The sequence below is a fragment of the Rhincodon typus genome, chromosome 34, assembly GCF_021869965.1.
Source record: "Rhincodon typus isolate 14 chromosome 34, sRhiTyp1.1, whole genome shotgun sequence".
NCBI classification, from domain to species: domain Eukaryota; kingdom Metazoa; phylum Chordata; class Chondrichthyes; order Orectolobiformes; family Rhincodontidae; genus Rhincodon; species Rhincodon typus.
The window spans coordinates 11,299,862-11,314,225 of NC_063365.1; the positions used below are offsets into that span (position 1 = coordinate 11,299,862).

The 14,364-nt window shown below is 42.3% G+C and overlaps 1 protein-coding gene across 1 annotated transcript in view; it reads left to right on the top strand.

The window, feature by feature from the left end:
* The window catches only part of caly (calcyon neuron-specific vesicular protein), a 44,966-nt gene extending 39,440 nt beyond the window's left edge, over positions 1-5,526 (top strand). Inside the window, exon 5 of the mRNA XM_020514914.2 lies at positions 5,200-5,526. Within this exon, the coding sequence (XP_020370503.1) occupies positions 5,200-5,403 (204 nt within the window). The 3' untranslated portion in view covers positions 5,404-5,526. The remainder of the gene's footprint in view (positions 1-5,199) is intronic.
* The last annotated feature ends 8,838 nt before the right edge of the window (positions 5,527-14,364 follow it).

A 14,364-nucleotide genomic window follows, 5' to 3' on the forward strand; every position in this document is an offset into this window, starting at 1 on the left:
TTTTACGGCTGGTTTAGGAGAGAGCAGGACACGTGATTGGGTTCTGACAGGTACAGGCTTAAATTCTGAAGAGTTTGTTGATGGGAGCACTACAGATTCTGTCACTATTTAAGTTAAGGTGAGGTGGTTTCACAAAGCACCCAGCTCTTGTCAAGCATGTTACTGTGTGGGTTTGCCACTCTATTAGATTTGTGTATCAAATCAAGGTGGTGTTGAGCTAAGCCGCCCAGAAGAGGCTTAAGTCACTTTACTGAAAAGCAGGTCATTAATTCCATTAATTAAAGCCAAGTTAAGCTGACAAATGGTCCTTGGTGCAAGGCTGGAACAGGTTATGCTGTTGCTAACCATGGAGTGTAAATGTGCCTTTGACTTCAGAGAACATTGATTTGACAGCACGTCAGTAAATCCCAATGCTTACTTTCATAAAATCAACCTGCGATTTCATCATTTGCTTTCTTTCTGCCTGGGGATAGAGAACAAAGGTGCATCATATTTGTATAATCACACAGAAGCAATACAATGATCATTCATAGTACATGAATATATAACAGACATGATTTAGCTCTTCTTCAAAGACGGGGCTGTATTTAATGTTGTTAGCTTTACCCAGTAATATATTCTGACTTTCTTCAATGTACATTGCGCTGTGGCTAGAATTGCAGAATCATAGAATTTTTCAGTTCAGATGGAGGCCATTCAGCCATTCTGGAGTCTGTACTGGCCTATTCTCCAGCCCTATCTCCAAAGCCCTCTAAGTTCATCCCTTTCAAATATGTAAACAGCTCTCTTTTGAAACCTCCTTTGGAATCCATTTCCACCTATTTATTGACATTCTAGCTAGTGAAAACAGAATATCCTTCATTACCCTGTCAAAATATTTCATCATTTTGAAGACCTCGATAAGGTCACCTCTTAATCTTCTCTGCTCCAAGAAGAATGAACCCAATTTCTCTAATCTTTCTTTGTATGTAAAATCCCTCGTTCCTGATATCGTTCTAGTAAAACCCCTTTGCACTCTCGCCAGGGCTCTAATATCTGTCCTTAATTAAGGTGTCCAAAACAGAATACAGTACTCCAAGCGTAGTCTGACCAATGATTTGTAGAGGTGTAGCATCACTTCCTTGCTGTCATATTGTATGCCTCTATTATGCCTCTTGGGTGGCACAATGGCTCAGTGGTGAGCACTGCTGCGTCACAGCACCAGGGACCCGGGTTTGATTCCTCCCTCGGGCGATGGTCCATGTGGAATTTGTACATTCTCCTCATGTCTGCGTGGGTTTCCTCTAAGTGCTCTGGGTTCCTCACCCAGCCACAAAGATGTGCAGGTTAGGTGGATAGGCCGTGGGAAATGCAGGGTTACAGGGATAGGGTGGGTCTGGGTGGGATGCTCTTTGGAGGCTCACTGTGGACTCAATGGGCCAAATGGCCTCCTTGCACACAGTAGCCATCCTATGGTTTAGAAACCCAAGTATCCTCCAAAACCTCTCAACAACTGTTTCCACTTGCCTGGCCACTTTCAGAGAATCATGCACTTGAACCTCGATGTGCCTCTATTCCTGTATACCACTCAAAGTTGTACCATTGAGCCTCTATTGTCTGTCCATGTTTCTTCAACCAAAATGTATTACCTCACATTTCTCTGCATTGAAATTCATCTGTCCAGGTGACTGCCCATTTGGCCAACTTGACAGTGTCTGGCTGGAATCGCTCAGCATCATCCTCACAATTCACTATTTTCCCCAGCTTAGTACCATTTGCAAAATTAGAGATTTTGCCCTCAACACCCATCTCCATATTGTTCACATAAATCAGAAAAATGAGGGTCCCCTGGGGGACACCACTTTCAACATCTCCAATCTAAGAGATGCCCACATATCCTTACCCTTTATTTTCCACCTTTTAGACAACTTTGAATCCATGCTGCCAAGGACCATTAATCCCAAACTTTTTTAATTTGCCAACCAACTTGCCATGGGCAGCATGATGGCTCAGTAGTTAGCACTGCTGCCTCAGAGTGCTAGGGACCTGGGTTTGGTTCCAGCCTCAGGTGCCTGTATCTGCGTGGGTTTCTGACAGGAACTAGGTTCCATCCCACAGTCTAAAGATGTGTAGGTTAGATGGATTGGCCACGCTAAATTATTGGTAGTGTGAAAGCTAGTTGGATTAGCCATGGTAAATGCGAGTTTACGGGGATGGGGTGAGGGCTGGGCCTGGGTGGGATGCTCTTTGGAGGGTCGGTACAGACTTGATGGGCTAAATGGCCTCTTTCTTCGCTGTCAGGATTCTGTGTTTCAAATGCTTTCTGGAAGTCCAAATACACAACATCCATAGCATTACCCTCAGACACTGCCTGCGTCACCTTGTCAAAGAACTTAATTAAATTTTTCAAACCTGCCCTTTACAAAGCCATGTTGACTGTCTACTATTAATTTATTTTTCCTCTTAAGTGTATATTTATCATATCCTGTATCATGGCCTCCATGCTGGCTGTGCTGGAAAGTTACCCCATTTTGCATTATGCAGATTTCCTTGGTGAACTATTTTCCACATGCTGTGATGAAATGCTCTGATATAAAAATGCAGCTGATGTGCCAGGAAACGTCAGTTTGGAGGCAACAAAGCTGCATGGAATCATGGGAGCAATGGGGAGGTGGGAGGAGGCTACTTGTTCCCTTTGTATTGTATCCCCTCAAAGTATCTCCCAGCTGGAGTGCCTCTTGTCGGAATCATGATGAGTTCCAGGTTGGTGCTGTCCATCGGGACACTGTGACAGGGGAGGCAATGACCTAGTGGTATTATCACTGGACTGTTAATCCAGAAACTCAGGCAAAGTGGACCTGGGTTCAAATCCTGCCATGGCAGATTGTGGAATTCAAATCCAATAAAAATCTGGAATTAAGAGCCTAATGGTGACAATGAATCCATTGTCAATTGTTGGGGAAAAGCCCATCTAGGTCATTAATGTCCTTTAGGGAAGGAAACTGCCAAGCTTACCTGGTCTGGCCTACGTGTGACTCCAGACCCACAACAATGTGGTTGACTGTAACTGCCCTCTGGTACAATGAGGGATGGGCAATAAATGCTGCCTAGCCAGCGATGCCCTCATCCCGTGAATAAACAAAAAACAAAATCACCATAGGACTTGGCAAGCACTTATGGAAAAGATAGAGAGTCAGAAAGACATTAGGCGAAATGGGCCAAGCAACAAGTCATTCAGGAGTATCAAGCTTGCTTTCTGGAGGGAACTGAGCCTGACACTCCTTGTCATTGTCTTCTGCCTCTCTGTCTTACTCAACACTCCTGTGCACCTAGCTGGTCATCATCCTCCTCCTCTATAAGGAAGGATAGTGAGAGTGTGATGGAGACTGGGGAAGTGGGTGCTTGGAGATCTGGAGATGGGAATTGAATGGTTTTAGGGTGTGGTGGTCAAATGAAGGGCTTAGTGAGCAAGCAGCTGTGGAATACTGTCTGTGAAATTAGAAATTGGCAAGCAAGTTCTGAGGGATTGATCAAAGCTCTTCAGTTCTTCACTCCTGCCTGAACAAAGTGACCAGGAAACCAGCAGCAGCTGTTTTATGTAAGCCTAGCATCCCAGAGTGCAGATGCGGTGTAGAGGGATGAGAGGCGCTCCTATGCAAGTGAATTCCACGGAATTTGGCCAGACAGCTTATCAAATCTGCTCAAACAAAATAAAATGAGGAAACATGCATCTAATGGAATAATGGCACACAGGTGACATAATGCGCGGAACATGACTTTCCTTTATCGATTCATCTGCAATGTCAGCTTAATAACGATGCAAGTGCTGAAACTCTGAAGAAATTCTGGGTCAAAGTTGCTTGTTATGGCCCAAATTCTAATAGAGCTACTCCAGAGGAATGGAATTTTGAGAATTATACTGAACTTTAGTTGCAATCGAAACAATTCAGACACAAGCATTCTCCTAAAGAGAGGAGATTACTTTCACTTAACTGTTGCTGATAAAGATCATTCCTATCTTAAATGCAAAGCACTGTCTGAACAATTTTCCTTAGTTCACTCTGCAATTTGGAACAAATGGAATAAGACCTGTGTGGTGTGCCTTTACAATCATCTTGCTCAGGGTTCAAATTAAGTTGTCTAAGTTGAAATTTATTTCACAAGTCTTGACAGATTTGAGCCAAAAATTGAGCTTTCATTCATTTGAGGCTTCGATGTTTCTGATTAGGATATTTTATTTTTTAAGAAAAGGGTTTAGATTTGCCTGGAGTCAAATTGGAAATTGCCAATCCCAATTTCCAATTGAATGCATTTTGTGAAGCGGTCCAACCATCAGACAGAATTTTAGAAACATGCATCAAATTTCAGGCAAGCTTTGCCAGTGTCCTCAGGAGAATGAAGATAGTTAAATAAAGCAATTGTAATAAGAGTTCTAATTTGTTTCAAATGCACAATTTAAAACTGGAAGAACAAATTATAAATGAGTAAAAATAGTAATTGTGTTCCTGTGCCTAGAAAAACAGTCACACTTAAACTGTTATTATACAATGTGAGAGTTCCTGACTGCAGTGATAACACCAATGTGATATGTCACGTTGTAAGGCCATTTGAAAATGCATGATTCACCATAGCAACAACGGTACAACAGAATGTATTATCAGGCTATGCAAAAGGCTCTCAACCACTCTTGTACAGGTTCGCTCCCTCTGGAATGTAAATTTAATACATTACACAGCAAAAACAAGATAAAGCTATTGGACTGGATGGAAGAACTGGGACTTCTTGCACAATTGAGGCGCAACTTGTATGATAATGGGTACCAGTTGGACGCAGTGAGATCTCTCACTTTGTCATTCTGTAGAGAACGTGGTGCCCAGTACCAAAGCCTGAAGTATTTTTGTGTCAAAACATCTCACCATTTACAGCTGCGCCATCAGGTTCATTGCTAAAGCCGTATTTGGATTGGTTACATACTTGTAAATAATTGGACAACACCTTTCCTGAAGGACAAAGAAAAGTGGTGGCAATTTCATATCTTCACTCAAAAAGTCCTCAGTTAAAGGGTTCTCCAGCACCCTTTCGATGCATGATATGTAAATGTAATTGTGAAGCAATTCTTTCTGGGATTGAGGAATGGTTGCTGGGATGGGGGAGGGGTGGTGATGAGGATCCATCTGGCGAGCTGTGCAACTGTCATACTCTGATTTGTTCTTGTTGCAGCATAAGCACTGTACTCCTGCAGCTCTGGAGATGTATTACTCGGAGCAGGAAGCAGGTTCTCGTGGAAGCCTCTACACAGTTATTAGCCACTTAAGCCAGGCTAAGAGAACCATGCCCGATCTGTCATCGCCATGGCTACCAGTGCTTCCTGCTTTGAAAGGACCAGCAAAATCAAAAGAGGAACCTAACAGCTCCCATCAATAAAGAAGGAAGACAAATTCATCTCATTGTTCACTGAAGTTCTGAAGTACTCAAGCATTACATAATCCTCTTTACAAAGAAAAGTTCTTTCTTTTAAGGATGTGTATGTATGTGCGGGATATCTGCGTGAGAATGCGTGTGTGTGTGTGTGTGTGTGCATGTATGTGTGTGTGTGCGTGTCCATGTCCATGTCTGTGTCTACGTGAATGTGTGAGCAAACCACAGTCCGTTCGCTTGACATATTTAAGTTTGGTTGAGCCAGTGTTGGTGTGAAAATGAAGGCTAATTGAGTCTGCCCTGAAAAAAACAGTCCAATATGGCTCCAAAAGGTAAGGTAGAAGAAGCAGGAAAGTGACTAAAAACATATTCATGGATTTTAGACTTGAGGCACCAGTTTTGAGACAAGGCCTCCCAGATATGAATCATGGAATCATACAACACGCAAGATGGCCATTTAGCTCTAGTGTCTTTGAAATGTGCACAAATATTTCTGAGCTGTGTAGTGATTATTTCATTCCACCTAATTCAGATTCACAAATATTATCATTTTGATCCTCCGATGACCCCCAACTTTGTTACTCGTTATTAGCATCAAAATTTGATAGCGAAAGGCAATTAACAATACAAAAAGCACCCAAAATGAATGCCACTTGGTGATAAACCCAGGATTTATAACTGGGGAAAAAAGAATAGGTGCTCTCCAATTTGGAGCACCCCCAGATTTGTGATTGTAATTGAATTTAGTTTAGGAAAACCCATACCCCCTCCTCTCGTTTCTGCACTTTCAGATGCAAATGGTCCTGTTTGGGAGCTTTCTTTAATGCAGTCAGACATACCTGAGTAGCAAATTGGTGGAACCCAAGATTACTGCTGTTTATAACAATGCCTTTCTGCTCTCCTTCATTGAGATGATTAACGTTATTTGCTTTTTTTAAATTCTGGTTTCCCGTCAAATAAGCTAATGTGTGCGCGGCCATGGGTATCATGTTTTGTGATGGTGCCACCACATTAATAACATTGATGATATACTTTTGACTGTTATTACAGTCCTAAGACACAATCTCAGAGTGTTATCAGTTGTGGCATCACTATGTTAAATAGCCTGATGAACACATATAAGAAACAGTTTCTTTCTAATGATTGTACAGCTGCACGGTAATAATGAAATGCAACCTCGTTAATGTTTGCTATGAATAGAAGCTACCTGCAACCAGTTTAGCTCTTTTGATTTTAATTAGTTTTAAATGGTGTTTCATTAGTTCTGAACTGAATATGGGATTTGGCAGTATTTCCTCAGCGTGGCCAGATGCATCTTTTTACACCATTTTCCTTTTGTTGCACCTAGTTACCTGATGTTGCATTGTCAAGGTGGAAGGATAAAAGGTTTCCAGCCTCATGATGTGAAGGGACATATTATTTACTGCTTGCTCTAAGCTGGAGCACCTTAATCACCCTGCTTTATTGAGAGAGCATTTTCCCGCACAGTGTCATTTCATTCCATCCTTTCCCTAAAGCCCTCATCACTGAAGGAGTGTTTATGAAATTCCGAGCTAATGTCCTGGAAATAGCATGTCTGCGGCTCAAATATCATGACATTGGCTGCTTTAGAATATGCGCTTTAGTGGACGCTTCATGTGCAAGGGTACAGAGCAAGTTATAAAGTTCATCCTTTAGGCAGTGATGACAAAAACCAACACTGCAGGCAGCCAGTTTTGCTGGTAAAGTGATTCATAATGTAGTGTGCCAGGTGACACTCCTCTTCAATAATGAGTGGCTGGGAGGCATAATAAGAGGTAGGTCAAAGTATATGGTCGAGTAAATCAGGAGAGTGAATAACTGCAGTCATATTAGATTCATAAGGACTAAATACAAGAGTTTTTTCAGTGTAATTAAATTTGTACAAGTTATGAAGGAGAACAAAAGATAAATGACAGGATTAAGGGAATGACTCTGACCTCCTAGGGATCCAGGAGTTAAGGGTAATGAGTAAATTAAGGACTGGCTTTGTCCTGTGCCAAAATGTGCAAAAATTCAGAGTGGACTGAACGACCTTTGAGCAGGCAGTCACATCAGCCTTGCTATTGTTCCCAGATTTTCCAATAATCAGATCCTTTTAAAGTTTGGGTGCAAGTTACCATGTAATTTGGAGCAGCTCCAAGCATCGATAGTTTAAATTCAACTCGTGGTCTCACTGGAGTGCACAGCATTGTGAAGTACAGGCACTCCAAGCCCATAGACAACTTAGATTTCACCTATCGGGGGCTGCTTTCAGATTAGCAAGCAGGCTTTGTGATCTGAGAAGAAATTTAAAAATGGAGCTGAAACAGAACCAAGATGGTCCACTTGTGAACGTTGTACCAACAAAATAAAGTGTGTTTAAATTAAATCTGCTTCACTCCTTCAGCTCTGTTGGGTAGGTTAAAAGAATGAAGTTCATCAGGGCCAGTTCTGACACAAAATGCTGTACAAACTTGCAAAGGGGAACTTGCATCAGAAGAAACTTTCATTGCTTCAGCACCCTGGTATAAATGTCAACTTATCCTGCTGTGGAACTAATCCATTCATTTATGTACATGGCATTCAATTGTGAGTAGGAGTACTGGAGCTGACAGATTTTTAATTAAGTTTCTGCAGGTCGCCTTTGTTTGTCTAAAAATCTGATGAGACGCTGCTTTTAATAAATATAATAAATGTTGTAATACTGTTGTGACACTTCTGTCAGCATTCGTCTTAGTACGGCTACTGTTCACTGTATGACACTGTTAATTTAGCAACACTTTGTATGTATTTATAGATCTTGTGAGTTTCACATTGCTGCCAGCACTTTGAGGTGTTTTAAGTGCCAAAATGGAGATAGTGATTACTTGCTTTCAAACTGATAAAAATAAATGGACGGTTTTCTCTTCTGAAGTGGGTCTCTCAGCTTCTTCAATTTGCATTAATAGCCCATCCAGAGAATGTTCAATATTTGACCCTAAGCACCAACCCAAAACCGATAAATGGAAAGACAGCAGATCTCTGCCTGTGATCCATGGCTGCAACTGAAGAGGAAGCTGCACAAGTAAATGAGGATGAAAGAAATGGAAGGTTGTGTTGATTGGCTAAGGGGTGACGAGTGGAAAGAGATGGAGCATAAACACTGGTAAAGACAGTTCGGAGGTGGGGTCACTTGACCCGAAATGTTAAATTTAATTTCTCTCCACAGATGCTGCCAGACCTGTTGAGCTTTTCCAGCATTTTCAGTTTTTGTTACTGGTAAAGACAGGTTGGGCCAAATGGCCAGACACTTTTCCGTGTAAAGTATCAACTTCAATAAGTGAAAAAATAAAGAACTGTGGATGTCGGAGATTTGAAAGAAAAACAGAAATTGCACAAGAAACTCAGCGGATCTGACAGCATCTGTAATGAGAGAAACAGAGTTAACATTTCGAGTCCAGTGAAGCATCTTCGGAACTGTTCTTTTAACTTTAATAAAAACATCAAGCGAAATTCTGTTAAAAATATTTTAAACATTTTAAAGACTCACTGCTGTTTAGTGCAGACACAAAGCCAGGCACTTTTGTAGGGAGTTACCTGGCGAGGGAGTATTGATGTGTGAATGGCAATCTCACATCTACAGCATGTAGCAGTAACCTATGCTGTAACCAGTCTGCATGTCCATCAAGCAAGTGGTTATGTCTCAAAGTTGAGAGAGTTTTTATCCTCAGTTGTGTCAAGGCAGGGGCCTGCTGTCAGTCAAGGATAGGTGATGGCCTTAATGATAATATCACTAGTCTATTAATGCAGAGAGACAGGTAATGTTCTGGGGATCTGGGTTTGAAATCTGTATGGCAGATGATGGAATGTGAATTAAATAATAATCTGGAAATAAGAGTCAAATGTTGACTGTTGTTGAGTGTCAGGAAAAGTCTATCTGGTTAGAAATGGAAACTGCCATCCTTACCTGGTCTGGCCTACATGTGACTCCAGACCCACAGCAATGTGGTTGATTCATAACTGCCCTCTGGGCAATTAGGGATGGGCAATAAATGCTGTCCTGGTCAAAAATACTCATCTCATTAATGAGTAAAAAGAAGGGATGAAAGGGCAGCATTTGCAATCAATTGGGTGGTTTGGATATGGTCAGACATCTGCTCTTGATGGTTAGGGTCAAGGGTCCATGGCTCTGCAGTCTGGGAAATGGGCTACAGTCCGTCCTGGAGCTCTGGCGCACGCAGCCAGGGGGTTCATGGACTTTCAGGTGGGGAGCTGCACATAGAGTGGCCAGGGCTCTAGGGAACACTAATTCAGGGCTGTCTGTCCAAGCTAGCCTGGACAATGAGGCATGGTCAGTCCTGGGGCTCAATACAATGAATACCATGATGGGTGATGGTGTGGGGGGCAGTGCTATCAAGGGGACACTGTTTTGGAGAGGAAATTGTGGGGGTTTTGGTTTCAGTATTTGAGGATTGGAAGTAGCAACCCTGGACTCAAAGGGACAGGGATGGTGAAGGGGAGAAATTCACTATATCAAGGGGTGAGCCAGCAGTGCATGAAGGGGGGAACAAGGGATGCTGTAGGAGTTAGGCTTATAGGCAGCCACTGCCCCCTTAGCCTCAATATGTGGGAGGGGACTGTGCAGCACGATGCTGAGCAGAGGCAACTCTAGTAGTGGGCCTTTTGGGTTAAGAGTGAGAGTTAGAATGTTTGTTCAACATTATCTAGGTCTCTGGGTTAACAGTCCAGCGATAATAGGCCATTGCCTCCCCTGTGCTTCCTTCCGTGATCTGCCAATTTCAATGCCGCCATGATGCCTGTATATCCTTGAAATGTCTTGTGTCCCTGCTGTGTTTGAGGAGCAAGGTATCTTCCAAGGCTGACTATTGGGAGTCAAGGGCTCCCCACAATAACCCCGGCTTACGCCTCTGTTACACAAACCCCTGACTGAGGTGGAGAACAGCCCATTTTTCAGACAGGCCATAGTAGAGCAAGCTATGGGCCTCCTTAAGATGCGGTTGTGCTTTATCGACCAGTCTGATAGGTACTTGTTAAGAGTGTGGCCTATAACCCCAGCAGGCTGCATTCTGCACAACTGGAGCAGGCAATGAAGGGATGTGATGGAGGCTGATGAACTGGGAGAGTGGGATCAGTATTCTGAGGATGACGACATTGAGCAGGAGGAACATCACTTTCTGGGGATAGAATGCACAAGTGTCAGGCACTATCAGTTGTTCAGGACTTAATGATCTCCGGGTTCCAGTGGGTGTGAGCTGGCAGTGGTCAACAATGATTGGCTGGAAAGTTTTTGGCACTCAACATGCAATTGGTTTGCTTCTGTTCCCATGAGGCAGATGCAGCTTCTTATTTGTTTACTATCTGTTCACTTATGGTGTCTGTAAATAAAAGGGAACTCTTTTGAGATGACAAGGAGGCTCTCCCGTAAGCCATGGTTCCATATTGAATGAAGAAGATGTTGGACTACGCTGGACTTTTGGGAGAGAGCAACAGTGATGTAGACAGGGCTGTAAGAAGCCATGTGGCTGTAGACAGGCCAGCTGTATGGCCTGGTGCTTAAACAGTGAAAGGCATAGGAGTGTGCAGTTGTATGTGCAAGGAAGAGTCAGCCTCACCACTGATGTGCCCTGAGATGCTGTTTTGTGCCTGCTGCATCACTATTCTGATGATGTAAGGCAACCCCAGAATGCCAACACCATCATTGGGTGCATGTCTGGTGTCACAAAATAGTGCTGCTGCCAGGGATCCCAGGATTTCTCAAGATATCCCAGCAGTAGTGAGTACTTCCTGTTGTGGTAAATGGGAGAATCAGGTTAGCATTGGATGAGAGGGGCTGCATAGAGGCATTGTAGATAATTAATGAGGCAAGTTCAGGGCAGTTGTGCAAGAAACCTCACTTGGCCTCATACAGAAAAACCCTTTATGAAATATTGACACTTAGCTGATTTCTGATTCGATTCAGCCCTTTGAGTTTTGATTATCTGTTTTTGAGTTATTGGTTCTAAACCCATTGGAGAAAGAGGAAAAGGTTTTTCTACTGAGGAGAGGTTGGTATTTGGACATGAGAGTTTTTGTTGTGGCATCTCCAGGTATATGAGAGCTGGTAACTCTCCCAGGAGCAGTCCTGGCTTTAATTTATTTCAATGGGTCCAAAATAATTGTACAAACAAAAGGAGGAAATAACTGCATGTGAAATTTCAGAGAACCACATTAAGTGATATGATGCCAACATCCCCTGGCTGTTATTTTTGGGACAATTGTCAATTTTTGTTCATTTGATAGGACGGCTGCCTCTGAATCAGAACTTTGTGAGCTCAACAGGATTTCATTGAGCCATTCAATAGGGAGCATTGAGGTAGCACTATGTTCCTTTCTGAATGTCTTTCTTGCAATCTACACCAATAACAGGAAAAAGTTTTTTAAAAAAAGGTGACACAACAGCTAACATTATAAAAACAAAAACAAAATCTTCTGAATATTTTCTGAAGAAATGTCAACTCTGCTTTCTCTCCACAGATGCTGCCAGACCTGGTGAGTTTCTCCAGCAATTGCTATTTTTACTGCAGATCTCAAGCTCCTGTAGCTCTTTGTTTTATTCAAGGACAGAATTTGCTTCCATGAATTATGAAAGGTAATCAGTCACCACTGTTTTATGGACATCCCCCAGTATTGCATTAAACCAGATGTAACAATGTTAGCAGAACAATATGTCAACAAATTCGTGAATGAATTCACCTTCATAAGATGCTCCAATAAATCAGATCTTCACAGGATAAAGTCGATTTGTAGATTTATTGTTTAAGAGGGATAAGAGTCAATCTGATTTCTGGTAACTCTGGAATAATATTACTTGAAAATCTGAGATATATTTCAGGCAGCTCCGAGGCCAGTTAAACTGGCTAAACTCATGACGTGCTGTACATCAAAAGATATTAAAGACTCTACAAGCTGGCGGGAGGAATTGGTCTGTGTCAATGACACAAAAGGCACTCATGCCTCATATCCCAAAGCTGGTTGTGGGAGCTTGCTGTGCACATATTGGCCGCTGATTTTCCTGCATTATAACAGAAACTACAATATGAAAATTGTCTAATTGGTTCTAATACCTTTCAGGATGCTGGTATCATGAGAGGCTCTATGTAAATGCAAGCTTTTCGTTCTGAATGAATTGGTAATTTATTCTTTTTCTTACCACCCACAATGCTCGCTGATTCACTGCGAGTCTATTTTTGCTTGTTATAAAGACCAGTGTCAGTCCATGTCTGTTTTGGCAGCTAAACCCAGTAATTCAATTTACCTCTTCAAATTTCAAAGACTGCCTTCATGCATAGCTCATAGTAATTGCTGCCCACTCTTGACAATCATTGAGCTTTTGATGCCAGTGATGTCACAGAGTCACATACTGCTCCGTCTTGCACTGGAAATTAGATACTTGCAGTGTCTTCATGAGTTTTCTTCTCTTTATCATCACACAGGAAACTTCTTTTTGTATTCAGTAGCTAAAACTTGGTTTGAAACCTACAAATAGAACTTCAAAAGATTTCCTGTGCTGCAGACTCACTGGAAAACATGCAATTTATTTAATTGTGCTTTTGCTTTTATATTTATACAATATACAATATTTCTGATGTAAATGGAATTCAGTAACATCAAACAGGAATTGCTCATTAATCTATCTTGATGGGAGTGCTTTTGAGGAGTGATTAAATGATTGCTGGGGTTTGGTTCCTGGCACTCACATAGCTGCAACACATCTTGAACATAAATTCCAAATTCTACTATTGAACTCCACTTATACTTCTGGTTTCTTGTACGTTTGACCCAGGAGCTTCCTGTCATCGTTATCCACTGACAAGTTGTTTATAATTTCACCAAAGTGCTAATAGGAAGCAATTAGCACATCTTACAGGGTTTGGCCGTCTCTCAGGATGCCCACTGATGCCAGTCAGCTCAGACATTAGGGTTATTTTGTACCAGTCTCGGCTCTAAAACTTCAACTTTTGCTGCCAGGTGGATTTCTAAAGCTGTTTAACTCTGTCTGGTTCCCTCTTCAAGTAGTACCACACCCGTTCTGAAGGCAGATCTCACTTTTGCGTGGGCAATGGGATTTACGCTCTGGCCCATCTCTGCCGACTCCTCAGAGTACCATCTGCTACCACCTTTATACCCTGCTTCTGATAGCAAAGTCTTTCTGGGCTTAAGTGGCAAAACTGTTGGACACAAAGAGAAGCAGAGCACATGACTTCACATTTATTGAACTGTTGATTGGCGAGTTTGGTAAGATGGACGTTGAATGAGATGGGAGTTGAGTTGTGGCATTAACATTGCCTTTGACAAGTGCTGATCCCCTTCAGTAGACACCTCGCCACTGCCGAGTGAGAAGCGCGCCATGCATGCTGCTTGTGAAAAGCATAAAAAGATGGAGCGAGAATGATCCCAACTTCCAGACTGACCTTGTGGACTTTGCATCCCATTCTACCAGCTGTCTGGCCATAGCCCACATCCCTCAGATTTTTTTACCCTTGTGTTTCAGAGGTTGGGGGTTGAACCCAAAACCGGTGGAATTTCTAGCTCTGAGCTGCCCCAAGTTCATCATCACATTTGTGCATTCCAACTGTTTATAAACCCCCTGCATTTCACAGTGTTGCTTCATCCTGGGACTGCACAAGATGCACTTTGCTTAAGTCTCCAATAGTTATCATGACAACAATGATCTTCACTGGAACCCACCACCATTCAACAAGAAGTTCACATTCTACAAAGCACTGTTCCAACCTCAACAGATTGTCCATGTGGATACGCAGTGCAGGGCAGTAAGATTGTTTCAAATGGAACATCAGCCTCAATCTACCTGAACTATTGCACTTCACAGTCATGGATGCCAGCAGTAATTCCAGTAGAGAATGTTTCTTTTTTTTGCCAGATGATGTAACACCACTTTAAAATGGTACACATACTTAATCTATCAAG